This window comes from Salvelinus sp. IW2-2015, linkage group LG19, assembly GCF_002910315.2.
Source record: "Salvelinus sp. IW2-2015 linkage group LG19, ASM291031v2, whole genome shotgun sequence".
Taxonomy (NCBI): Eukaryota; Metazoa; Chordata; class Actinopteri; order Salmoniformes; family Salmonidae; genus Salvelinus; species Salvelinus sp. IW2-2015.
This window is the reverse complement of record NC_036859.1, coordinates 3,363,756-3,389,571: the sequence shown is the minus strand read 5'-3', so window position 1 is coordinate 3,389,571 and position 25,816 is coordinate 3,363,756. Positions and strand designations below refer to the sequence as shown.

Here is a 25,816-nt window from a genome sequence, read left to right as displayed (position 1 = left end):
AATGCTGTTTATACACTGAAAAAAAATATAAACGCAACATGCAACAATTTCAAAGATTTTACTGAGTTACGGGCCCTAATCTATGGATTTTACATGACTGGGAATACCGATATGCATCTGTTGGTCACAGATACCTTAAAAAAAAAAGTAGGGTCGTGGATCAGAAAACTGGTCAGTATCTGGTGTGACCACCATTTGCCTCATGCAGAGTTGATCAGCCTGTTGATTGTCGCCTGTGGAATGTTGTCCCACTCCTCTTCAATGGCAGTGCGAAGTTGCTGGATATTGGCGGGAACTGGAACGCGCTGTCATACACATTTCGATCCAGAGCATCCCAAACATGCTCAATGGGTGACATGTCTAGTGAGTGTAGGCCATGGAAGAACTGGGACATTTTCAACTTCCAGGAATTGTGTACAGATCCTTGCGACATTGGGGCTCTGCATTGTCATGCTAAAACATTAGGTGATGGCGGCGGATGAATGGCACGAAAATGGACCTCAGGATCTCGTAAAAGGTATCTGTGCATCAGTGGAGGCTGCTGCGGGGAGGACGGCTCATAATAATGGCTGGAACGGAGCAAATGGAATGGCATCAAACAAATGGAAACCATTTGATACCATTAACCGCTCCAGCCATTACCACGAGCCCATCCTCCCCAATTAAGGTGCCACCAACCTCATGTGCTGTGCATTCAAATTGCCATCGACAAAATGCGCGAGAAAAAAAAGTTAGTTTTTAAAACTTTTTACCCCTTTATCTCTCCACTTTTCGTGATATCTAATTGGTAGTTACAGTCTTGTCCCATTGCTGCAACTCCCGTACGGACTCGAGAGAGGCGAAGATCAGGAAACAGGACCCTGCCAAGCCGCACTGCTTCTTGACACACTGCTCGCTTAACCCAGAAGCCAGCCACACCAATGTGTCGGAGGGAAACACTGTACAACTGGCGACCAAAGTCAGCTTGCAGGCGCCTGGCCAGCCACAAGGAGTCGGTAGAGCGCGATGGGACAAGAAAATCCCATCCCGGGGCTGTAGTGATGCCTCAAGCACTGCGATGCAGTGCCTTAGACCGATGCGCCACTCGGGAGGCCTGATAAAATGCAATCGTGTTCGTTGTCCGTAGCTTATGCCTGCCCATACCATAACCACACTGCCACCATAAGACACCCTGATGAGCTTCCCTGAGACGGTTTCTGACAGTTTGTGCAGAAATTCTTCGGTTGTGCAAACCCACAGTTTCATCAGCTGTCTGGGTGGTTGGTCTCAGACGATCCCGCAGGTGAAGAAGCCGGATGTGGAGGTCCTGGGTTTGCGTGGTTACATGTGGTCTGCGGTTGTGAGGCCGGTTGGACATACTGACAAATTCTCTAAAACGACGTTACATTCTCTGGCAAAAGCTCTGGTGGACATTCCTGCAGTCATCTTGCCAATTGCGTGCTCCCTCAAAACATGAGACATCGGTGGCATTGTGTTTTGTGACAAAACTGCACATTTTAGAGTGGCCTTTTATTGTCCCCAGCATAAGGTGCATCTGTGTAATGATCATGCTGTTTAATCAGCTTCTTGATATTCCACACATGTCAGGTGGATGGATTATCTTGGCAAAGGAGAAATGCTCACTAACAAGGATGTAAACAAATTTGTTCACAAAATTTGATGGAAATAAGCTTTTCGTGCATATAAAAAATGTCTGGGGTATTTTATTTCAGCTCATGAAACATGGGACAAACACTTTACATGTTGTATTTATATTTTTGTTCAGTGTACTAAGGCTGTGTTTTGTCTTTTGACCAATTACATCCGCTCTAAAAAAGATCTGATGTGAAAAAAAATCTATTAGTGCAAAAAAAGATCAGAATTGGGTTGCCTGTGTAAACGCAGCCTAAGTGATCCACTATGGGGACCACCCACAATGATGATTTTCTGTACCATTGCAGACTTTAAATATATGCATAGTTTCCATTCTCTGAAGGCAATCATTAAAATACTAGAAACTATTTCTCTCCCAAGGAGAGAGAGACACACACACACACACACACACACACACACACACACACACACACACACACACACACACACACACACACACACACACACACACACACACACACACACACACACACAAATATAGCCTGATAGCCTTTAAAAATACTAATTGCTGTCCTTCGTCAAAAGAGTAATGAAATCATTTGACAGGAGTGGGTGTGACTGGCTGAAAGCCAGGGCAGGCTGAATCTTTTCAATACTTTTACCGGTAGTTACACTTAATACAGGTTACTTACTGAGGGAAGGTTTTTAGATAACAGATTTTAGATAACAATATACATGCTGCAACTATCACTCACTCAATGGCATTTTCCGCTTTTCTTCATCTGCAAGCACTTACGCTATTGTTGTGGTTTCATGCTAACAAAGCAAAAACATAAAGTATTCCATTAACCTTTAACCGCAACAAATCTTCAAAATCGTTGCAGAATAACCTAACTCTACTCTTCATTGCAGTGTGAAGTTGTAACAATTTTTCATAAACTTTTTGGCTGTGGCCTCATCTGGGTGTGTAACTGGAGTGTACCAGTGAATAATAATTGTTTTCTTTCTTTTCTCCTTGTTTTTCCCTCTTAGCTGAAGACCGAAGTCAAGCCAATGAACGGCCTACTGATTGGAGTTTCTTGAAGCATGGTGACGCCCCGGCAAAGTCCAATCAGCGTCCGGGAACCAGGAAGCGTGGCAGCCAGTGCCTGCTCCAGGTGCTGACCTGTTAAAGAACCAGCCAGCCCAACACCACGACCTCTGACCTCAACGCCAGAAGACCCCACAACCCCTCCTCTGCCTCACCCATCACCCCATCCACCTCTCAGCCTAGTCTATAGCATCGAACGTAAACCCTCAGAGCACTCCATCCATTCTTTCTTTCTCCACCATTTCTCTCCTGCCGGCAATTCTTGCCCAAGACTCCTGCACCTCGAGCCTTACCTGAATTCTTCCTCCTTTAGTGTTCATTCCTCTACCCTCGTTTGACTGTTCTTCATTCATCCCTTTATTTTCTCCCACCTCCACTCACCCCTGTTCTTCTGTTGGTGTCTTTTAACTCCAGAGACTGTTGGTTCAGTCTGATGTTTGCCTTGTGAGTGTGAAGAAGAAGGTGGTTTGAAATGTGCCTCTGATGGTAACAGTAATGTGTGTCCTTGACTGCTGTAGAAGAAGTAGGATTAAGCTGCCCCTAGACACTGATCTAAGGTCAGATTTGCTTTTTCCCGAATGGTTAAGGTAATGGGGAGGTTAAGCTGATCCTAGATCTGTGGCTGAGGGAAGCTTCTACCCAGAGCATAGATAGTGTGCTCCTCTGCCTGGTAGCTTTTGGACGGGATAAGTGTCAACGCATGTGAACTCAAGGCTTGAGAAAGGAAATGTATACAAACGTATACACACAAAGTACAGTACACACACATACATACATACATGATCAATCAATTTCTTTTCAAACAAATCTTCAACTTCGATTGCCACAGAAATGCAAGCCTTCTTCTTGTGGCATTTCACCAATGAGGACTTTCTTTGCAAATACAATGCAAAAAATACAATGACATCCACAATCTAGCATATGTACATCTGCTGGAATCGCAGTGGAGGAATGTATAGGTGTAGCACTTCTAGGTAATTGTGTGCTATATTTATCTGTGGAGGATGATGCCTCTGAATGGTCTGTCTGCCATTAGCCAAGGCTTCTGGATAGCAGAACAAAGGCCCCGTTCCATTTCAATCACTAGCCCCTTCCCCTAGCACCTACCCCATCGGTGTTCCCAGATCTGAATGGACCAGATAGGTGAAAGCAATATGGTTACGGCTCCACCTAGCCCTCCGATGATCTAACACTGAATGGGTAAGGGCTAAAGAAGGCGCTAGGGGCTGAAATTGTGCCGAGGCCGAACACGCGTATTCAAGCTCCTCTTTAGGAGTCCTCAGACGAGCATGTGCAATAATGAATGTTGTTATTTAAATGATCATGGCAACGCCAGCTATTTTTGCTTTTTGCCTGACACTGGAACTTAAGCATTTAGCCACTCTTGATAAGGTGAAAAAGATCGTCAGTGCAATGTTATACTACTTACTATCCTGAATACTACTGAGTGAAATGAAATGTAGTTTTTGTGCAGTGTCGATGCATCCGAGAGGTTTTAAAAGGAACAGTCTCAACCTTTGTTCGTGGAACAGAGGATCACCATTTACTTGCCAAAGTTTGAACTTTGAACTCTTCGCATACTTGTTTGCCTTACCTATGCGAATGACATAGCCTACTATAAGCACGATGTGACTCTATAGGAAGACATCAGCCTCGTATGAGACCATCTATGACATTATGATGGAGATATAATTTGATTGGCTGCTCTTTGAGAGCCATTTGAAGCAGAGACGGTAACTGTCAGATGATTGGTTCACCTTATTTGGACATGTGCTTTATAAACGAGCACATCTTGTCATTAATGGAACAAACCTTTCAAAATGAGAATCTTTCACACTAGGCTACTACTGCTTTGTGAATTACAAAAAAACTAAATTGGGCTCCTGTGAGAGATGTACCACAAAACCAGAGAATATCATTCTGGATTGTTAAATTTCCATTGGACTTCTTTGAGGTATTTGTCTTGGTTTATGACCGTCATTGCATTCCAATGGTGTTATTGGCAACATGTTCCTTATTCTCCTACCTGTTCCAAACTTTGGCAGGCTACTGGTGGGACCAATGTTCTAGATTTCACAATCGGTGAAGATTGTCACACCCAAAGGTTTTTCTTCCTATGCTGCTTTTGATTGTTTTAAGTGTTCTCGCTGTACATTTAGCAATTTTCACGTTGTGAATGACTTGTTTTTTTTCACTGTATTCTGTTGACCTTTTTGTGTGTGGATAATCATGTCAGACTTTTGCTCTACACGCAAACGTTGAATATCTGGGTAGCTGTGCAATAGCTACGCACGATCTGCTTTATTTTGACGTTAACCGTCCTTTTATTAAGAATAGTTATGCTTCCTTGAGTGTTTTCTCTTCTGCTTTGTATGGTTTATTAGATTTTGATTATGCCAGATTGTAAAAAAATAGTCACAGCTATGAAATCATAAATGTATGCCTTTTCTTAGAATATGACGGAAACCAAACAGTGGTATTACACGCCCACCTAATATTAAGCTTTGGATAGATAATGTTGCTTTGCTTGCCTTTAAAATGTGCTCCTAACACTTACTTGGAGTGACTAGCGTTTGGTGTCTATCCTAGATATATATCACAGTAGATCTGCCAACAAGGTCTTGTTTGCACTCAACTCAATTGATAATCCCTAGAGGTAAATTGCCAAACATTCTAAGATAAAACCCCATGCCGTGTGTTTCAGTTGACAAATAAGGATTTGATGAGAAGATTGAGAACGATGAAGGAAAATGAATATTTTATACCAAAGCAGAAACACAAACCATAGATGTATAGGATTGTGTCCGATTGGATCAGAGTAGAACAGTACATTTACCAGAGCACGTGAACAATGCGTTGTGTAGAAAGGAATCAAACAGCAGTATTTAGCTGTGTCTAGTAGTACTTATATATTGTAAATAATGCTATGTGATTGAAATCGAAGAGCAGCTTGGTTTGCCAGGTTGTGTGTGCGTGAAGTGTGTGATGAAGCTAACTAGGATGCCGACACAGAGCTTGACTATGGGCTCTGTCTCTGAAGATGGTCACTGTGTGTGTGTGTTGCCACAGTGTTATCACAGAGGACTTTTTGTGTTCAAAAAATAATAAAAAGGAAAAAAATGAAAAGAACTTGTCACAACTTTTGACGTTATAGGTGTGTCTGTACAGAACGTGGGGAATGTACAAACATCTCCACATTTACTGATTATGTTGATGCTTTTTCTACAGCTGGGCCAGATAGAACATAGTCAGTCACATCAAACATCCGTCAGAGGCACGACTGATACTTTAGAGTCGACATGTCTTCCCTTTTTATTGGCAAACAACCTTCTACCGTACTTGGCTTACAACGATGCTGCAAAGCATTTTGAAGAAAAAAAAACACATGTTAGCTAACAGATTTAAAATTCAAGTTTTGTTTTTACCTAATCAAGTTCCAGAATATCACATATCGTTCGCTGAGTGTACAAAACATCAGGAACACCTGCTCTTTCCATGACAGACTGACCAGGTGAATCCAGGTGAAAGCTATAACCCCTTATTAAATCCACTTCAAATCAGTGTAGGTGAAGGGGAGGACAGGTTAAAGCTGGATTTTTAAGCCTTGAGACATTGTGTATGTGGGCCATTCAGAGGGTGAATGGGCCTGACAAAAGATTTAAAGTAGCTTTGAGCTGGGTATGGTAGTAGGTGCCAGGCACACCGGTTTTAGTGTGTCAAGAACTGCAACGCTGCTGGGTTTTACACGCTCAGCGGTTTCCCGTGTGTATCAAGAATGGTCCACCACCCAAAGGACATCCAGCCAACTTGATACAACTGTGGGAAGCATTGGAGTCAAAATGGGCCAACATCCCTGTGGAACGCTTTCAACACCTTGTAGAGTCCATGGCCCTGCCCTGACGAAATGAGGCTGAGGGCAAAGCGAGGTGGAACTCAATACTAGGAAGGTGTTCCAGTGTATAGTCTCAGAGTGAGATATGGCTTTCAGTAATAGTTTCTTTACTCAGTTTCTTCAAATAAAATCTCATATATATATATATATATATTCTCTTTGGAGTATATTACCTACATATCGGCCCACATTGATTACTGGTATCACAGGTACAGTACTCTTACAAAGTACACATATGAAATGGTGTATGGTCAAACATTTGTAATGTAACAATCTTGATGAAAGTCAATTTTTTCACATTCTTATGAAATCCATATGGACCATTTTATACTTTACTGAATGACATTTTGAATCTTGATTGAAATCCGTAATGAGACCACACTTGTGAAATCCACCACATATTCTACAGTAAACTGTTCGTACTAGACATTCAATTCCTCCACAACATTCAAGACAAACCAGTATTTGGGAGTGTAAGCTATAAATATGGCACACAGACAAATAGATTCCTATTGGACGAACAGAAAATGGGCTAGAGAGAGAAACCCACGTAGCACAGCCATTTCTGTACCTAGGCCAGTAAAATGCAGCTTGGACACCGAGGTCCAATATAAAGCTACTGTACAATATTTTTTCCGTATACCTGCATAGTTAAAAGCTTATGTCAACAGTCCTGCTCAAAGCATTTGTTGGAGACACATGGGTGGGTAACTAAAGTGCTTGCAGCATCGTGTCATAAAGACAATAGCAGCACTAAGCACAGGTCTACAGCCACGGCCCAACATTCCACAAGAGAACCCCTAGTTAATATATTATAATTAATATGGAGGCCTCTACAGAAGTTTAAAGGGATTTTCACATTTTCAAAAGTGTGACTCGTATCCCAATGAGCACAGATGTACTAACACTGAAATGACGTGGAAACAAAGTTGATTTGCCCAGTGGGATGGGCTTAAACGGGCTATACTACATAATACCCATCGTTTGTTATACTTTGACTTCATTACAATTCAGTTCAATTTACAGCCTGTCCAATTGCATATCATGATTCGATTAGTGGTCATCGACCCATTGGGACCAAACAAGACCCTGCATGAACCTCCAATGACTCCAGTCATTGTCCAACTACAGTAATAATATGGAGAGAAAAAATGGGAGCGTACGATAATCCAAGCCAGCAACATTCAACGGCCCTCTTTCCGTGTTCATATCCTTTAAAAGCTCATTTAATAAAACATCATCTTGATTATATGCATTTCCAAGTTCCACCAGAAGACTTTTCTTCAAACCTTCATGTTTTTAAATGGAACTAAATGTTCTTTCTACACACCAGCATGCAAAGAATCTAAGTGCTCCACACAAACATAAACAGCAGTTTCCTTCTCAGTCCCTTTTCTTATAGTATTTTCCCTTGTGAGGGTCACACGCCGACACTCACATTAAACCCTATTCCCCATCGAGTGCATTACTTTGAGCCCTTTGTGGAGCCCTGTAGGTCACTGTACAAGGAAAAGGGTGTCCTTTGAGATTTGCCCCCAGTCTCAGCCACAGACCCCCTAGCTCATCAGTAAACTCTCTATAGCACTCTGCACCTACACAGACAGATTAGATGGGCTTGTAGAGCAGAGATGTGACGTACTTCTTCTTATACCTGTGAGTCGCACTGAGCACCATCACTCCATCCTGAGGGAGGGGAAAGCGAGTGAGTGTGTGAGAGACAGACAGATCGATCATGTAAAGTAATACATTACTAATGCTATGTTATGAAAGGGACTGTTACTCAAATCTATAAGTATTGCAGTAAGAAGTGGGATGGGGGCTGTTGATGCTCTCCTACAGTACCTTTATTGAGAGAGCATAAAGGTGGTTGAGCATCACATGGTTGGGTTCAGGCAGCAAGGCTGGGTCGCACTGTAGGAGAGGGAAAGACGGATCAAGACGTTTCCAAATTTGTATTTACAACACGCCGACGGGAGAGAGAGAAAGAGAACAGAGAGCGGGAGAGCAAGAGAGAGATAGAAAGAGAGGGAGACTGAGGAAGAAAGACATTTACAGAGATGTTGGTGTCCTTGTTGAGGATGACTTGGAGGAGGTGTGGGGGGAGGATGGGCGGGGCTTTGAAGCGCTCCTCAGGCCTAAACATGTACTGCTCCTGTCCATAGGGCCCTGGAGGGGAGCTGGACAGATCTAAGGACACACACACACACACACACCATGACATTCATATACTCTCAAATAGTGATGCTGATTTCTTGTGTTTTCACCAACTTACATAACTTATCCTAAACACCTGCTCATGATTAATTCTACAGCGGGTTGGTCAAAACAAGCATTGTGATTGGTTGAGAAGCGTTCTAAGCCATAGTACAAAACCTGTTTATCACAGGTAAGCCTATGACACAAGAATTAGAATCTTGTTTTCAGCCAGCCAATTTATTAATTTGATCTCCAATGTGAAAGGCATCTACACATTATTACCCCTTGCTTCTAGCCTAACATTTGGTTTGCAACAACGAGGGGGGGGGGGGGGGGGGGGTGTACAAACGTTTCTGTCTGTCTCTCGACATTTGCAACATAGTTTCAATCTTAAAATTCGATCTCCACTGTCCGATTCAGAATTAACGTGTCAGGACAAGACTGGCATATTTTCTCAGCCAATCGAAATCATGAATCAGCATAATTTGTATGGGTATATACAAAATAAATATCAATAGAAAAACAGGTGAAACGAAATGAAACGCAACTACTTTGCTGTTATTCTAGTTAAACGGTTTGACGTGACTGTGTTAGCCTTGGCACATCTTGGTCAGTACAATGCTATGCTTAACCCAAAAAGGGACAACAGAGGATTAGAGAGCCTACTGACCTGAGCTGTCAGTGGACTCCAGAGAGTCCACCTGCAGAGCATCGAACACCTCAAAGTCCGACTGCTTCACCTCGATCAGGTTGTTGATGGTGCCCAACTGGCTGGTCACCACTGGCTGCAGGAGGGAGGGAGTGTTATAGCAGGGTTAACCAGGGCTTAAAGAGTTAATAACAAAGCCAGTACAGCTGGATCGCCAAAACACATGACTGCAAATGGCCATTTTCTTTTGGGGGGGGGAATAGGCCTGGGTTGCGTCTCAAAAATAACATGGAAATAAGTCAAGTCACTGACTTTATTCTGCTATCCCTGTCACGTTTTTGTACCGTGTGCATATGTAACTCAGTTGGTAGAGCATGGCACTTGTAACGGCATGGTATTGGGTTCGATTCCCGGGACCACCATACGTAAAACGTATGCACGCATGACTAAGTCGCTTTGGATAAAATGGCATAGAAGTACAGTGCATTCGGAAAGTATTCAGACCCATTCAGCCATTTTATCCAAAGCGACTTACAGTGATGCGTGCATACGTTTTACGTATGGGTGGTCCCGGGAATCGAACCCACTACCGTGACGTTACAAGCGCCATGCTCTACCAACTGCAGACATCTCAGAACAAATTAGTCAGGATTATTCTTAAACTTCCAGCACTTAGGCATCTTGACTGTTCCCACTTTGAAAGCCTTAGATGGCTCAAGGTGGAGGAGCCTCTCAGACTAAATTGTGTCTTGTACATAAGAGATTGTCCAGAGTATGGTCCCCAGGTACCTACAGTGCTTTGCAAAAGTATTCACCCCCCTTGGCATTTTTCCTATTTTGTTGCATTACAACCTGTAATTTAAATGTATTTTTATTTGGATTTCACGTAATGGACATACACAAAATAGTCCAAATTGGTGAAGTGAAAAGAAAAAAATTACTTCTAAAATTCTAAAACATAAAAAAACAGAAAAGTGGTGCGTGCATATGTATTCACCCCCTTTGCTATGAAGCCCCTAAATAAGATCTGGTGCAACCAATTACCTTCAGAAGTCACATAATTAGTTAAATGAAGTTCACCTGTGTCAAGTGTCACATGATCTGTCACATGATCTCAGTATATATATACACACCTGTTCTGAAAGGCCCCAGAGTCTGCAACACCACTAAACAAGGGGCACCTCCAAGCAAGTGGCAACATGAAGACCAAGGAGCTCTCCAAACACGTCAGAGACAAAGTTGTGGAGAAGTACAGATCAGGGTTGGGTTATAGAAAAATATCAGAAACTTTGAACATCCCACGGAGCACCATTGAATCCATTATTAAAAATGGAAAGAATATGGCACCACAACAAACCTGCCAAGAAAGGGCCGCCCACCAAAAACTCACGGACCAGGCAAGGAGGGCATTAATCAGAGGCAACAAAGAGACCAAAGATAACCCTGAAGGAGCTGCAAAGCTCCACAGCGGAGATTGGAGTTTCTGCCCATAGAACCACTTTAAGTCGTACACTCCACAGAGCTGGTCTTTACGGAAGAGTGGCTGGGAAAAAAGCCATTGCTTAAAGAAAAAAATAAGCAAACACGTTTGGTGTTTGCTAAAAGGCATGTGGGATACTCCCCAAACATATGGAAGAAGGTACTCTGGTCAGATGAGACAAAAATATATATTTTTGGCCATCAAGGAAAACGTTGTCTGGAGCAAACCCAACACCTCCCATCAACCCCGAGAACACCATCCCCACAGTGAAGCTTGGTGGTGGCGGCATCATGCTGTGGGTATGTTTTTCATTGGCAGGGACTGGGAAACTGGTCAGAATTGAAGGAATGATGGATGGTGCTAAATACAGGAAAGTTCTTGAGGGAAACGTGTTTCAGTCTTCCAGAGATTTGAGACTGGGACGGTGGTTCACCTTCCAGCAGGACAATGACCCTAAGCATACTGCTAAAGCAACACTCGAGTGGTTTAAAGGGAAACATTTAAATGTATAGGAATGGCCTAGTCAAAGCCCAGACCTCAATCCATTTGAGAATCTGTGGTATGACTCAAAGATTGCTGTACACCAGTGGAACCCATCCAACTTGAAGGAGCTGGAGCAGTTTTGCCTTGAACGGGCAAAACTCCCAGTGGCTAGATGTGCCAAGCTTATAGAGACATACCCCAAGAGACTTGCAGCTGTAATTGCTGCAAAAGATGGCTCTACAAAGTATTGACTTTGGGGGGGTGAATAGTTATGCACGCTCAAGTTCTGTTCTTTTGTCTTATTTCTCGTTTGTTTCACAATAAAAAATATGTTGCATCTTCAAAGTGGTAGGAATGTTGTGTAAATCAAATGATACATCCCCCCCCAAAAAAATATATTTTAATTCCAGGTTGTAAGGCAACAAAATAGGAAAAATGCCAAGGGAAGGGAATACTTTCGCAAGCCACTGTACGTAACTACTTTAACTTGGTCCGGGATAACCATAACTATTCCACCAGAAGGAGTGAAACTGACGTTGTTCCTTTTAGATTTAAAAGTGGTACGGGGAAAGAAACATTTTTATGCTCAGCTGCCATTCTTTGGAATAGTCTTCCCGAAGAATTTGAAATGTAGAACCTCTATAGGTAGTTTCAAGTTCTCACTGAAAGAAATGGCTAAATAGTAGCATGTCTCAAAAGTGAGTCGGAAGATTATAGTACGTGGCTGAGAAGGAAACGCCCGGGATTGCATATAGTATTTTGGTGCCTGTTGCTTATCATATTGTGATTGTCTTGTATATATTAGGAATTTCCTTGTTTTATATATTAAGGGTATGTTCATAGTTGTTTATTAGGCAAGGGAATTGTACTAATTATCTCATGTTATAAAACAAACAACAGTCTGTCATTGTCTGTTGCCATTACAATTGCCGCCTAACATTGTTGCATTCCCCCTTCAAAAGGACCACAATGGAAATAAGCTGTTAAGCTTCAATGTGTTATCCTTGATGATATTCTTAAATTGTATGTGGAGGCGTAAGCGGCTGGAGCACCCTTATATATGGATTTAAATAATTGTCAAATAAATTAAATCAATCAATCAACCCCTTGAATTTACTTTACAGACTTATTCAAAAATTTATTATTTTTTTTTAAAATAAAAACATTCCCTCATCGATCTACACACAATACCCCATAATGACAAACCAAAAACAGGTTTTTAGAAATGTTGGCAAATTCATTAAAAATAAAAAACTGAAATAGAACATTTACATAAATATTCAAACCCTTTACTCAGTACTTTGTTGAAGCAACTTTGGCAGTGATTACAGCCTTGAGTCTTCTTGGGCATGACGGTACAAGCTTGGCACAGTTTCTCCCATTCCTCTCTGCAGATCCTCTCAAGCTCTGTCAGGTTGGATCAGGAGCGTCGCTGCACAGCTATTTTCAGGTCTCTACAGAGATGTTTGATCGGGTTCAAGTCTGGGCACTGGCTGGGTCACTCAAGGACATTCAGAGACTTGTCCTGAAGCCACTCCTGCATAGTCTTGGCTGTGTGCCTAGGGTCATTGTCCTGTTGGAAGAATAACCTTCGCCCCAGTCTGTGGTCCTGAGCGCTCTGGAGCAGGTTTTCATCAAGGATCTCTCTGTACTTTGCTCCATTCATCTTTCCCTCGATCCTGACTAGTCTCCCAGTCCCTTCCGCTGAAAAACATTCCCACAGCATGATGCTGCCACCACCATGCTTCACCATAGGGATGGTGCCAGGTTTCTTCCAGACTTCCAGGCTTGGCATTCAGGCCAAAGAGTTCAATCTTGGTTTCATCACACCAGAGAATCTTGTTTCTCATGGTCTGAGAGTCCTTTAGGTGCCTTCTGGCAAACTCCAATCGGGCTGTCATGTGCCTTTTACTGACGAGTGTCTTCCGTCTGGCCACTCTACCATAAAGGCCTGATTGGTGGAGTGCTGCAGAGATGGTTGTCCTTCTGGAAGGTTCTCCCATCTCCACAGAGGAACTCTGGAGCTCTGTCAGTGACCATCAGGTTCTTGGTCACCTCTCTGACCAAGGCCCTTCTACCTTGATTGCTTTGGTTTTCTACCTTGATTGCTCAGTTTGGCCGGGCACCCAGCTCTAGGAAGTCTTGGTGGTTCCAAACTTCTTCCATTTAAGAATGATGGAGGCCACTGTGTTCTTGGGGACCTTCAATGCTGCAGAAATGTTTTGGTATCCTTCCCCAGATCTGTGCCTCGACACAATCCTGTCTCGGTGCTCTACGGACAATTCCTTCTACCCCATGGCTTGGTTTTTGCTCTGACATGTACAGTCAACTGTGGGACCTTATATAGACAGGTGTGTGCCTTTCCAAATTATGTCCAATCAATTAAAGTTACCACAGGTGGACTCCAATCAAGTTCTAGAAACATCTCAAGGATGATCAACGGAAACAGCATGCACCTGAGCTCAATTTCGAGTCTCATAGTAAATAAGGTATTTCTGTTTTGTTTTTTTAATAAACCTGCTTTTGCTTTGTCATTATAGGGTATTGTGTGTAGAATGATGATGATGTTTATTTATTTAATCCATTTTAGAATTAGGCTGTAACGTAACAAAATGTGGAAAATGTCAAGGGGTCTGAATACTTCCCGAATGTACTTTATATGTATTTTTACTGGAAAATAAAATCAATCAATCAATCAATCTAGTAGTCTACTTTAGGCCAGAGCCCTATATAGGGTTTACCTCTGAGGGGTCATGGACCCACTGTCCATCCACAAAGAACTTGTACTGGTGCTCTCCCTCTGGCAAGTCCAAGATCGCTACAAAGTCATTGTGGCTTGGGGGGGGGAAAGATCTGTGTTAATGTACTGTCAAAATGTTGTCACTAATAAAAGGTAGTATATGATTAATACAGTGTGCAAGCCAGGGCCTCTCCTCTCCTACCTCTTATTGAGGGGGATCTTGTTGCCCCAGTTGTTGAAGGAGCCCGCGATGTAGACCTCCTTCCCTCCTCCGGCCCAGCGGATGACTGTAGGTCTGGACTGAGGCCCCGTCTTCACCAAGTCATCCAGGTCAGGCTCCTCCTTGTCCGAGGCCTGAGGGGAGAATCAGCTGAAATCACAACGTGGGAATGACAGGGTCTAGGTGTTCTTAGCTCTCGTCCGTGGCGTTTACGTGCGGCCTGGACCTGAGCTAAGGTGGCGTCATCTCCTTCAAAAGGGCTGGACATTTCCCCCCACCTACATCTGTTTCCACACTCCTAAAAACAGATCACATCCAACTGGTTTCATTACAACTTTTTGATGGGTTAGGGTAAAGGGTTGTAGGCTACAGTGAAGGTCTTCAAAGCCCTCCATAAAATAAATCCTATGATCCAGTGCAGTGCTGAGGTACCTTGGAGGACCCCAGTCCGTGTGTGTTGAAGATGTTAGGATCGTCTGTGCTGTCCACCATCTTGCTGGGCTCATGGTCTTTGTCGCTGCCTCTGCTGTCCGATCGATGGGCCTTAGCGCCATGGCGATCACCGGACATCCGGTCACCTGTGTTACCCATGATCCTTCACTCAGGTCTCCAGCCAGGACAAGCTGAAAGAAAACGCACGCAGTCATCATCACCCGTACCACGCGCTCCAGCAGGTATATTTCACTGGTTATCCCCAAAGCCAATTCTTGCTTTGGCCGCCTTTCCTTCCAGTTCTCTGCTGCCAATGACTGGAACGAATTGCAAAAATCACTGAAGTTGGAGACTTATATCTCCCTCACTAACTTTAAGCATCAGCTATCTGAGCAGCTTAGCGATCGCTGCAGCTGTACACAACCCATCTGTAAATAGCCCATCCAACCAACTACCTACCTCATCCCCATATTTGTTTTCGTTTTTCTGCTCTTTGCACGCCAGTATTTCTACTTGCACATCCTCATCTGCACATCTATCAGTCCAGTGTTAATTGCTAAATTGTAATTTCTTCACCACTATGGCCTATTTATTGCCTTACCTCATTCGCACACACTGTATACAGATTTATCTATTGTGTTATTGACTGCCTACTTGGTTAAATAAAGGTGAAATAAATAGAAAAATCATCACCACCATCTTATAAACAAGACGTAGCTTGCCACCCACACCAACCTCTGAGCATTTCTTGCATATTAGGGTCGTTACAGGTCATTTCAGCAAGGCATGACACCCACCATCGCAGAGTGTTCTGAAATTATTTCTGTAGTTAGAAACAGATCAAATAAGCATTCCGGAAACATTGTTTTGTTGAAATGTAATTTGATCTGAGAAAAAGCTAAAAGATTGCACACAAATTGTCCATTTTCATTTATAGGATTCATATAATATTCAATAGTTATAGTACCTAACATCCGATTTGGACCAAACTTTTCAAATGCAAACTTTTTAGCATTTGTGGCAATAAATCCAATGCATCTCAATGGTACCTATATTAGCATTTTCATGCTTCATATCAAAATCATCTATTTGTAACATCATTGAGTTCCACAATCAATTTTTTAGATACTTTAGGATGATTTGGACATGAACTGTGAAAATGCTAATATAGGTACCACGGAATTGCATTGGATTTGTGACACAATGTTACAAGGTTAGAATTTGAAAGAGTGGCCAGAAACAAAACCAAAGCATGGGTTGCTATCATACCTGGTCCGTAGACTGCTTACAGGGTAAAAAAAACAATATGTAATTTTGTAATCACCTAACTGCATGAAACTCTCCATCTAGTGGTCAGAACCTGGTAATATCAGGATGTAGGATGGGACATAAACCCAACAACTAATGACTAATTTCTCTGAACAGGTAAAAAAAAAACACCACCAAATTTACTGAGAGCACATTATATAGGATAAAGAAACAATACTCTGAGCCGCAGCTCCATACTACTTGTCAGACATAGAGAACTGATACTGTATACTAAGTGTGGCTTTTGAGCATTTCTTTGGATTCCTCATGTCTAACTCACTGTTAGAAAAAAGTTAGTACCAAATATCTGATTTGGACCAATGTTTATTGAATGTTACACGAATCTGAGAACAACAACAAAATGGCCAATTAGGGTGAAATCAATTCGCTTAATTTCTCAGAGATCAAATTATATTATTAACAAAATAATGTTGCAGGAATGCTAATCGTATCTGTTTTTCTTACAACTGAAACATTTTTCATAACAATTTGAGATGGTGGGTGTCGAAATTCACTTTCTTGTACTTTTTGAGGTGGAACAACCCGTTAGGGCTCCTGAGTGGCGCAGCGGTCTAAGGCACAGCATCTCAGCGCTAGAAACGTCACAACAGGCTGTTTCACAACCGGCCGTGATTGGGACTCCCAGAGGGCGGCGCCGTCCGGGTTTGGCCGGTGTAGGCCGTCATTGTAAATAAGAATTTCTTCCTAACTGACTTAACTAGTTAAATAAAGGCGAAATAAAATAGATAACGGTCAACAATAAAAGTTAACAGAAATACAAAAGAAAACATAGAATGCTTGATGTAGGCCTAGACCTCTTGAACTGAAGTGGAAGAGGCTGAGAGACCAAAGAAGGGGACTGAATGTTGAAAAGGCCAGTGCAGTCAAAAACATGATTTTCCTTTGCTTCATATAAACTCAGCAAAAAAAAGAAACGTCCCTTTTTCAGGACCCCGTCTTTCAGAAATCATTCGTAAAAATCTAAATAACTTCACAGATCTTCATTGTAAAGGGTTTAAACACTGTTTCCCATGCTTGTTCAATGAACCATAAACAATTAATAAACATGCACATGTGGAACGGTCGTTAAGACACTAACAGCTTACAGACGGTAGGCAATTAAGGTCACAGTTATGAAAACCTAGGACACTAAAGAGGCCTTTCTACTGACTCTGAAAACACCAAAAGAAAGATGCCCAGGGTCCCTGCTCATCTGGGTGAACGTGCCTTAGGCATGCTGCAAGGAGGCATGAGGACTGCAGGTATGCCAAGGGCAATAAATTGCAACGTCCGTACTGTGAGATGCCTAGCAACGTCCGTACTGTGAGATGCCTAAGACAGTGCTACAGGGAGACAGGACGGATAGCTGATCGTCCTCGTAGTGGCAGACATGTAACAACACCTGCACAGGATCGGTATATCCGAACATCACACCTGCGGGACAGGTACAGGATGGCAACAACAACTGCCCGAGTTACACCAGGAATGCACAATCCCTCCATCAGTGCTCAGACAGTCTGCAATAGGCAGAGAGGCTGGACTGAGGGCTTGTAGGCCTGTTGTAGTAAGGCAGGTCCTCACCAGACATCACCGGCAACAACGTCGCCTATGGGCACAAACCCACCATCGCTGGACCAGACAGGACTGGCAAAAAGTGCTCTTCACTGACGAGTTGCGGTTTTGTTTCACCAGGGGTGATAGTCGGATTTGCGTTTATCGTCGAAGGAATGAGCGTTACACCGAGGCCTGTACTCTGGAGCGGGATCGATTTGGAGGTGGAGGGTCTGTCATGGTCTGGGGCGGTGTGTCACAGCATCATCGGACTGAGCTTGTTGTCATTGCAGGCAATCTCAATGCTGTGCATTACAGGGAAGACATCCTTCTCCCTCATGTGGTACCCTTCCTGCAGGCTCATCCTGACATGACCCTCCAGCATGACAATGCCACCAGCCATACTGCTCGTTCTGTGCGTGATTTCCTGCAAGACCGGAATGTCAGTGTTCTGCCATGGCCAGAAAAGAGCCCGGATCTCAATCGCATTGAGCACGTCTGGGACCTGTTGGATCGGAGGGTGAGGGATAGGGCCATTCCCCCCAGAAATGTCTGGGAACTTGCAGGTGCCTTGGTGGAAGAGCGGGGTAACATCTCACAGCAAGAACTGTCAAATCTGGTGCAGTCCATGAGGAGGAGATGCACTGCAGTACTTAATGCAGCTGGTGGCCACACCAGATACTGACTGTTACTTTTGATTTTGACCCCCCCTTTGTTCAGGGACACATTATTCCATTTGTGTTAGTCACATGTCTGTGGAACTTGTTCAGTTTATGTCTAAGTTGTTGAATCTTATGTTCATACAAATATTTACACATGTTAAGTTTGCTGAAAATAAACGCAGTTGACAGTGAGAGGACGTTTTTTTTTTTGCGGAGTTTATATTCCCACACTATGAGGTTGGAATAACACTGTAAAATTGTGAAAATGATAATGCCATTTTAGTGTAAGAGCTGTTTGAAAATACAGCCTGAAACTCCATCCCTGTTTTGTTGGGATGGAGATTTGGTCAATTAGTCAACAGACCAATAAAAAAAAAAAGAGAGTTCCACTTCCAAACCTCTCTGTCAATAACAGCTAGTTTTCAGTTTTACCCTCCCCACTCAGACCATTCCCAGACAGTCCATGCTAAATTGTTGCTTGAGAAATAGCTCTTCGCTAAGAAGCATTTTAATTCATTTTTTTCATTTTCATTTAAAACAAACGCCAGTAAGGGATAAATCGAAATATACAGAATGGTTACCTGGAGGAAAATGTCATTTGTAATTGATGAAATGTCAATGTTTCTCAGTGTTTTAGAATGAGTTGCTTATTAGGCTATATATCGATGCCTGCCTGATGCTGCCCTTCATCTGTGATTCTCCACTCGCCGTTTCCAATATCAAGTGCCCCTATAGGCTATTTAGCGTGGTCTCAATCGAATGATCCATAGCCTATAGGCTACGAAGTGCATGCCCGGAGAAGCATAGAGCAAAATTATATTTGAAAGTATCATGCTCAGATTCCTACTAAGTTTCAGATTTAATTATTTGCAAACAGGGAGTGTTTAGTTCCAAACAAGATGCACTGACTTGTCCTTGGATAAATATGATAAGATGAACACATACTTTAGGCTTACCTCTCTGTCCATTATTATCCTGTAACTTCGGTCATTTGTGTGGTATTAAATTTGAAAAAAATACCATGATATGTTCATGCGATGCTTTTACTATAACGGAGATCTTTCCACCCCTACTCTTGTCCACGGTGGTCTTCGAAACCAGAACCTTCTGGCCCACAGCGCTATTAAAATTCCTGCTTTGCCATGTAATGCTTACAGGACGAAGAACAGTAAAACTGCATATCTAAGGCTTTGGTCTGTCCAAGAAGTGAGGGTAAACGGTAGACATGTTCTCTGCTATCCACTTTATGTTTTAATTATTATTGTGGGTATAGGGGAGGGTCACTTGTTTGTTTTTTTAGCATTCAGAGAGGGTTTAGGTAAAATATATTTAGCTGAAAGGAGGGCCATACATTTTCTCCATGTAACCCTTGTTATAAATAAGTACTTAAAAAGGTGCAATATGCAGAAATCACTCCACCATTTCCTGGTTGCTAAAATGCTAATAGTTCGCATAATTTCAGATTAGAAGGTACAATGATATCATTGTACCAACAATGATAGAGAATCCTTGTACCATCTAAACTGCTGTGAAATATATTTTCAATTACCAAAATAAATTGTATTTTCAGCTTTTTGAAGCTGGTGTAGAAAACTGAAATTAAAGTACCCCAAAAAATGTATTTAAAAATGGGAAGGATAGAAATAGCACACATAGAACTGATCAACCACTTCTTAGACTTGCTATCAATGAGAATAACAGATCTAAAACTCACTTTTCTATGTAAATTTGGTCGGTTACATTTTACAGCTTTAATTATTACACAAAAATTATTTGATACCGAGATAAAAAAGGCTACATTGGACATTTAAACAAAATGTTTTGCCTTTTCATTTGTGCTACCCTGCTATTGCATAACTAGCTAGCTAGCTAGCTAGCTATACAGAATAGCCAGCAAATCTGCGAACAATCAATGTCTAAAGTTTGTGATAATGGTAACAGCTGAATATTGACTGTACTTAGCTAGCTAGCTAGCTGTACAGCTGACCTAGCTAGGTAACGTTAACTGCTACATAAATGGAAGCGCTCTGCTTGGCCCACCAGCTGTCTAGACACTTCTGACAATCAACAAGTCGGTATTGGATTTGCTGCTCCAAATTAACGAAGAAACTAACTTGAACGACCAAGCAACCTGGCAATGATTATAGTCTAGATATCTAGTTAAATTTCTCCCTGATCGCAGCAGGGAATATTTTTAGCTGGTTCAACACCTTTCGTGGGCTAGGCTATACTTAGGGTGTGAAATGCCAACACGTGACATTATGATAACATCATGACACCACATTTTAATCAATCGAGTCTGTATGTGGCAGTTACTCACCAATTTACACGATTTGGAGTTTGTTTACCACTGAGTCTTTCTCTTCAACTTTGACAACATCAACATTCTTCTTCACAATGCGTATCACCAACTACGGATACCCCACCAGGAAAAACTATATATACATTGGGACAAATAGAGAAACCCGTTTCTTGAACTGAAAAGGTGACACACGTACACCTAACCTGGGCCCGGTTTCCCGAATTTAGGTTTACGAGTGTTTTAACGATGCATCTTTCTTCAACAGTCGAAGATGGATCATGTGTTTCCCAAAACACTACGCAGAGAGAAAACACCACCCAGAGAGAACAGTCGCTGTGCGTCATTGGAGCGTGTTTCGATACTGATAGGATAAACACTTTAAAAGGCAGCACTGCTTTCTCCATTTAATTATTTCACAATACTGCACGGATCAGCTCCCAGAGAAATATTACCACATATGACCCAATAAAACGATTTGGCATATCATTGCGCAGATTATAAGCAAAACAGGCTTGGCTGATGTGAGTAAGACATTTAAGCGTGTTAACCCTCGCAAGGCTGCCGGCCCAGACAGCATCTCTAGCCGCGTCCTCAAAGCATGCGCAGACCAACTGGCTGGTGTTTACATACATATTCAATCTCTCCCTATCCCAGTATGTTGTCCCCACATGTTTCAAGATGTCCACCATTGTTCCTGTACTCAAGAAAGCAAAGGTAACTGAACTAAATGACTATCGGCCCATAGCACTCACGTCTGTCATCATGAAGTGCTTTGAGAGACTAGTCAAGGATCATATCACCTCTACCTTACCTGACACCCTAGACCCACTTCAATTTGCTTACCACCCCAATAGATCCACAGATGATGCCGTCACACTGCCCTATCCCATCTGGACAAGAGGAATACCTATGTAAGAGTGCTGTTCATTGACTATAACTCAGCATTCAACACCATAGTGCTCATCATTAAGGTTGAGAACCCTGGATCTGAACCCCGCCCTGTGCAACTGAGTCCTGGACTTCCTGATGGGCCGCCCCCAGGTGGTGAAGGTAGGAAACAACACCTCCACTTCACTGATCCTCAACACTTGGGCCCCACAATGATGCGTGCTAAGCCCCCTCCTGTACTCCCTAATCACCCATGACTGCGGGGCCACGCACGCCTCCAACTCAATCATCAAGTTTGCAGACGACACAACAGTAGTAGGCCTGATTACCAACAATGACGAGACAGCCTACTGGGTGGAGGTGAAGGCCCTGGGAGTGTGGTGCCAGGAAAATAACCACACCGAACAGCAACAAAACAAAGGAGCTGATCGTGGACTTCAGGAAACAGCAGAGGGAGCACCCCCCAATCCACATCGATGGGACCGCAGTGGAGAAGGTGGAAAGCTTCAAGTTCCTCAGCGTACACATCACTGACAAACGGAAATAGTCCACCCACACAGACAGTGTGGTGAAGAAGGTGCAACGACTCTTCAACCTCAAGAGGCTGAAGAAATTTGGCTTGGCACCTAAAACCCTCACAAACTTTTACAGATGCACAATTGAGAACATCCTGTCGGCTGTATCACCGCCTGGTACGGCAACTGCACCGCCCGCAACCGCAGGGCTCTCCAGGGGGTGTTGTGGTCTGCCCAACGCATCACCGGGGCAAACTACCTGCCCTCCAGGACACCTACAGCACCCGATGTCTCAGGAAGATCAAAAAGATAATCAAGGACAACAACCATCTGACCCGCGGCCTGTTCACCCCGCTATCATCCAGAAGGCGAGGTCAGTACAGGTGCATCAAAGCTGGGACCGAGAGACTGAAAAACAGCTTCTATCTCAAGGCCATCAGACTGTTAAATAGCCATCACTAGCACATTAAAGGCTGCTGCCCTATATACACAGACTTGAAATCACTGGCCTCTTTAATAATGGAACACCAGTCACTTTAATAATGCTGAAATATTTTGCATTACTAATTTCATATGTACTCTATCCAATTCTACTGTATCTTAGTCTATGCCGCTCTGACATTGCTCATACAAATATTTATTTATTCTTAATTCAAATCAAATCAAATCAAATTTATTTATATAGCCCTTCGTACATCAGCTGATATCTCAAAGTGCTGTACAGAAACCCAGCCTAAAACCCCAAACAGCAAGCAATGCAGGTGTAGAAGCACCGAATTCCATTCCTTTACTTTAGATTGTGTGCATTGTTAGATATTACGTATTAGATATTACTGCACTGTTGGAGCTAGAAACACAAGCATTTCGCTACACACGCAATAACATCTGCTAAACACGTGTATGTAACAAATAAAATGTTATTTGATGTTAGGCTACCCATTCTGAAATGTATTGAGACACATTACAGACAGTAGCGTACATTAGCAAAATATAACTCAATTGAGTGAACATGAAATGTTTTTCAATATGATTGAAATATGCAACTGTTTATATTTTATACCTTTATACGTTGATGGTTTGTATCAGTTGCAGACATTGGGAACTTTGTTGTGAAGTTATGGGCGGTTACAGAGAGACGGATAAACCATGTGATTCTATATTTAGCAGATATTTTCTGTGAGTAAGGTGACGCGGAAGGGCTGAAAAGTATTTAACAATGCGCTTAGCTGTTCTACGAGGGAAGCCAGTTTGGAATTGGCGTCACTCCTATCAAATCGCATTGAGAGCATACGTTATTAACAGAAACAACTTGAATTGTTGCATCTTGCTGTGTTGTTGTCCTCCGGTTGCTAGCCAGCCTTTCCTAAATTAGCAATGGATGTGAGATAGGGATTTGGACTTGTGTTTTTACTTAATTCTCAGTACTGGCAGTTGGCCAATGATTATAACAGTGATCCTGATCCAAACATTAATTCATACATTGTGCCCCTGGCCTGAGAGTTCAATATGTAGATAGATGTTAGAAGGCTAATGTTAACTAGCTAACGTTGCCCATGAAAGGAAGTTAGGCTAGCAAGCGTGCATTTTAGCTAGGTGGCCTAGGAAAACAAAACATAAAAGCCTGATATGTATGACGGAGTGATAGACACTTTCGTCGGCATGCAAGAGAGGAGGATGGCATTGGCGTTTCTCTAGAAGTAGGGTGGGTAAACATGTTTTTTCTACTTGCACGAATGTGCACACACACGCACAAGCACACAAAAATCAGAACCATGGACAGCCACATCATATTTAGCTTACATTTGGACTAAATAGTTTTTGGTATCTTTTAGTTGTCACTGTATTAGACTGAGCAGAGGTGATTTGATGATGTTGAAATGTTGACGTTGAAATGGTGCTGGAATAGTGGAGGCAGCTCCTGTTTTCTTTGTGACTTGCAGTAACTCTCGGTGGTTCTAAATCAATAGTTGTTTATTGTTCCGAAAATGTTTAGTGCTCTCCGGCAGGAAAAAAAAATCCTCAGAGTTGGGGAACATTGTCAGAGCAGAAGGAAGCAAGTTTTCTTCCAGGACAACCTTGTACGTGGCTTGATTCATGCGTCCAGGAGTGGCATAAAGTCACCCAACATCAATGTGAAAGACTGGTGGAGAGCATGCCAAGACGCATGAAAGCTGTGATTGAAAATCAGGGTTATTCCACCAAATATTGATTTCTGAACTCTTCCTATGTTAAAACATTAGTATTGTGTTGTATGAATGAATATGAACTTATTTTGTTTTGCATTATTCGAGGTCTGACAACTCTGCATCTTTTTTGTTATTTTGACCAGTTGTCATTTTCTGCAAATAAATGCTCTAAATTACAATATTTGTATTTGGGAGAAATGTTGTCAGTAGTTTATAGAATAAAACAAAAATGTTAATTTTACCCAAACATATATCTATAAATAGTAAAACCAGAGAAACTGATCATTTTGCAGTTGTCTCAATTTCTTTACAGAGCTGTACATCACGGTCGCAATGCATATGAACTAACAGGATTTATAGAGCAAACAACGCAATTATCAAAACACATAGGTTGTAATATGCCTTTTTTTCTGGCTTCCCCAGTGATTCTACCCACACACCGCTACTCCCAACAGAACAGTTGTATTATTCATTTGTATCCTTTATATAAGAAAAACATATCCTCTGCTAAATATCATCCGTACAAATGCGGCTGCCTTTTTGTCTGAATGTAGCTCACAAATGCCAGTTAGTGAGTGGGATGTGGAGGAACCATGACCATGTTGAGTGTGTCATTGAATGGTGTCACACTTCGCGCAATCCGTCCATCTCCAGTATGGTCATCTTTTGTACGCTTTGGGAGTTTCATGAAAAGTAAAAGAGACATGAAGTCATTCATTATTTCATATAAATAAGGAACTTACAATGACTCAATCAATAGACCACGGTATTGTAACGTGTTTTGGAGAATACTGTAGACCAGCAGAAGCATAGCACCGATGGAAAACTATTTATTCTATAACAATACCAATTACACGCACAGTTAAGGTCTCATACCAGACACAGAGAAAAAAGCTGTAAAAAAATAAAATAATTATAAAACGTACGAACCAACAGTCCAGTCAGAGCCTTGGTGAAATTGCGAAAGCCTTGCCTGACTTTACATTTGGACTTCTTGCTCTTTTTGACATCATCTTCTCCGGATACATCAGGTTTGGACTCGCTGCTCCCCTTGACGCCCTCATAAATGGTTGGCAAAGATAATAATGACGCTGATGAAGATGTTCGAATGATGTCACCACCGGCCTCTCCGGCTGTAATCATATGTCGTGACCAGTCTCGCCTCAGGGCCTTATCTGATTGGGTAGAGGCCAGGGGTGATCCATCCTCATTGGCAGACTGGGAGCATGATGACCGCAGTCGAGTGGAGCTCTTCCTGGGAATCTAGGTGCAGTCAAGGGGGAAAGTAGCACATCACAGTTCTACAGCTCATGTAGGATTCTGATATAAACATAGTATCTCTTCAGAGGCGCAGGGTTTTCACACATATCTATGCTGACAAACTAGCGATCAACAGCCCTATGGTGGAGAGTTCTAAATGGTCGCCAACCCTGGTCCTGGAGAACCACAGGGTGTACAAGGTTTTGTTTAAAGCCCAGCACTAACCAACCCGGTTCAGCTAATGAAGGTCTTGATGATCAGTAGAATCAGTTAGCGCTGGGTTGGAACAAAGGTTGCTGCATACTCAAAGTCTCAAAGTCTAGGGTTGGGAGACCACTGGTCCCTTCTCTGACCTATACCTTCATCTCT

General features: G+C 42.5%; 2 protein-coding genes across 2 annotated transcripts in view; one reads left to right on the top strand and one right to left on the bottom strand.

Moving 5' to 3' along the window:
- Nucleotides 1-5,822, top strand: part of LOC111979006 (myomegalin-like) — a 36,360-nt gene extending 30,538 nt beyond the window's left edge. Inside the window, 1 exon segment of the mRNA XM_024009274.2 lies at nucleotides 2,626-5,822. Coding sequence (XP_023865042.2) covers nucleotides 2,626-2,765 — 140 coding nt within the window. The 3' untranslated portion in view covers nucleotides 2,766-5,822.
- Nucleotides 5,823-5,964: 142 nt separating this feature from the next.
- Nucleotides 5,965-20,909, bottom strand: LOC111979520 (5'-AMP-activated protein kinase subunit beta-2). Its single transcript, XM_024010117.2, has 8 exons — nucleotides 20,617-20,909; nucleotides 14,776-14,966; nucleotides 14,326-14,477; nucleotides 14,125-14,218; nucleotides 9,442-9,556; nucleotides 8,629-8,762; nucleotides 8,418-8,486; nucleotides 5,965-8,258 (listed from the first exon to the last, which is right to left on the bottom strand). The coding sequence occupies exons 2-8, from the start codon at nucleotides 14,932-14,934 to the stop codon at nucleotides 8,181-8,183; spliced, it is 801 nt and encodes a 266-aa protein (XP_023865885.1). The 5' UTR covers nucleotides 14,935-14,966; nucleotides 20,617-20,909; the 3' UTR covers nucleotides 5,965-8,180.
- Nucleotides 20,910-25,816: the final 4,907 nt, after the last annotated feature.

Excerpts from the sequence above, each read along its gene's own strand:
- LOC111979520 (XM_024010117.2), bottom strand. The coding sequence starts at position 14,934 with ATGGGTAACACAGGTGACCGGATGTCCGGTGATCGCCATGGCGCTAAG. Across the intron at positions 8,763-9,441 it reads GGAGTCCACTGACAGCTCAG|ATCTGTCCAGCTCCCCTCCA; the intron begins GTCAGTAGGCTC and ends GTGTGTCCTTAG. Across the intron at positions 8,487-8,628 it reads ACAAGGACACCAACATCTCT|TGCGACCCAGCCTTGCTGCC; the intron begins GTAAATGTCTTT and ends CCTCTCCTACAG.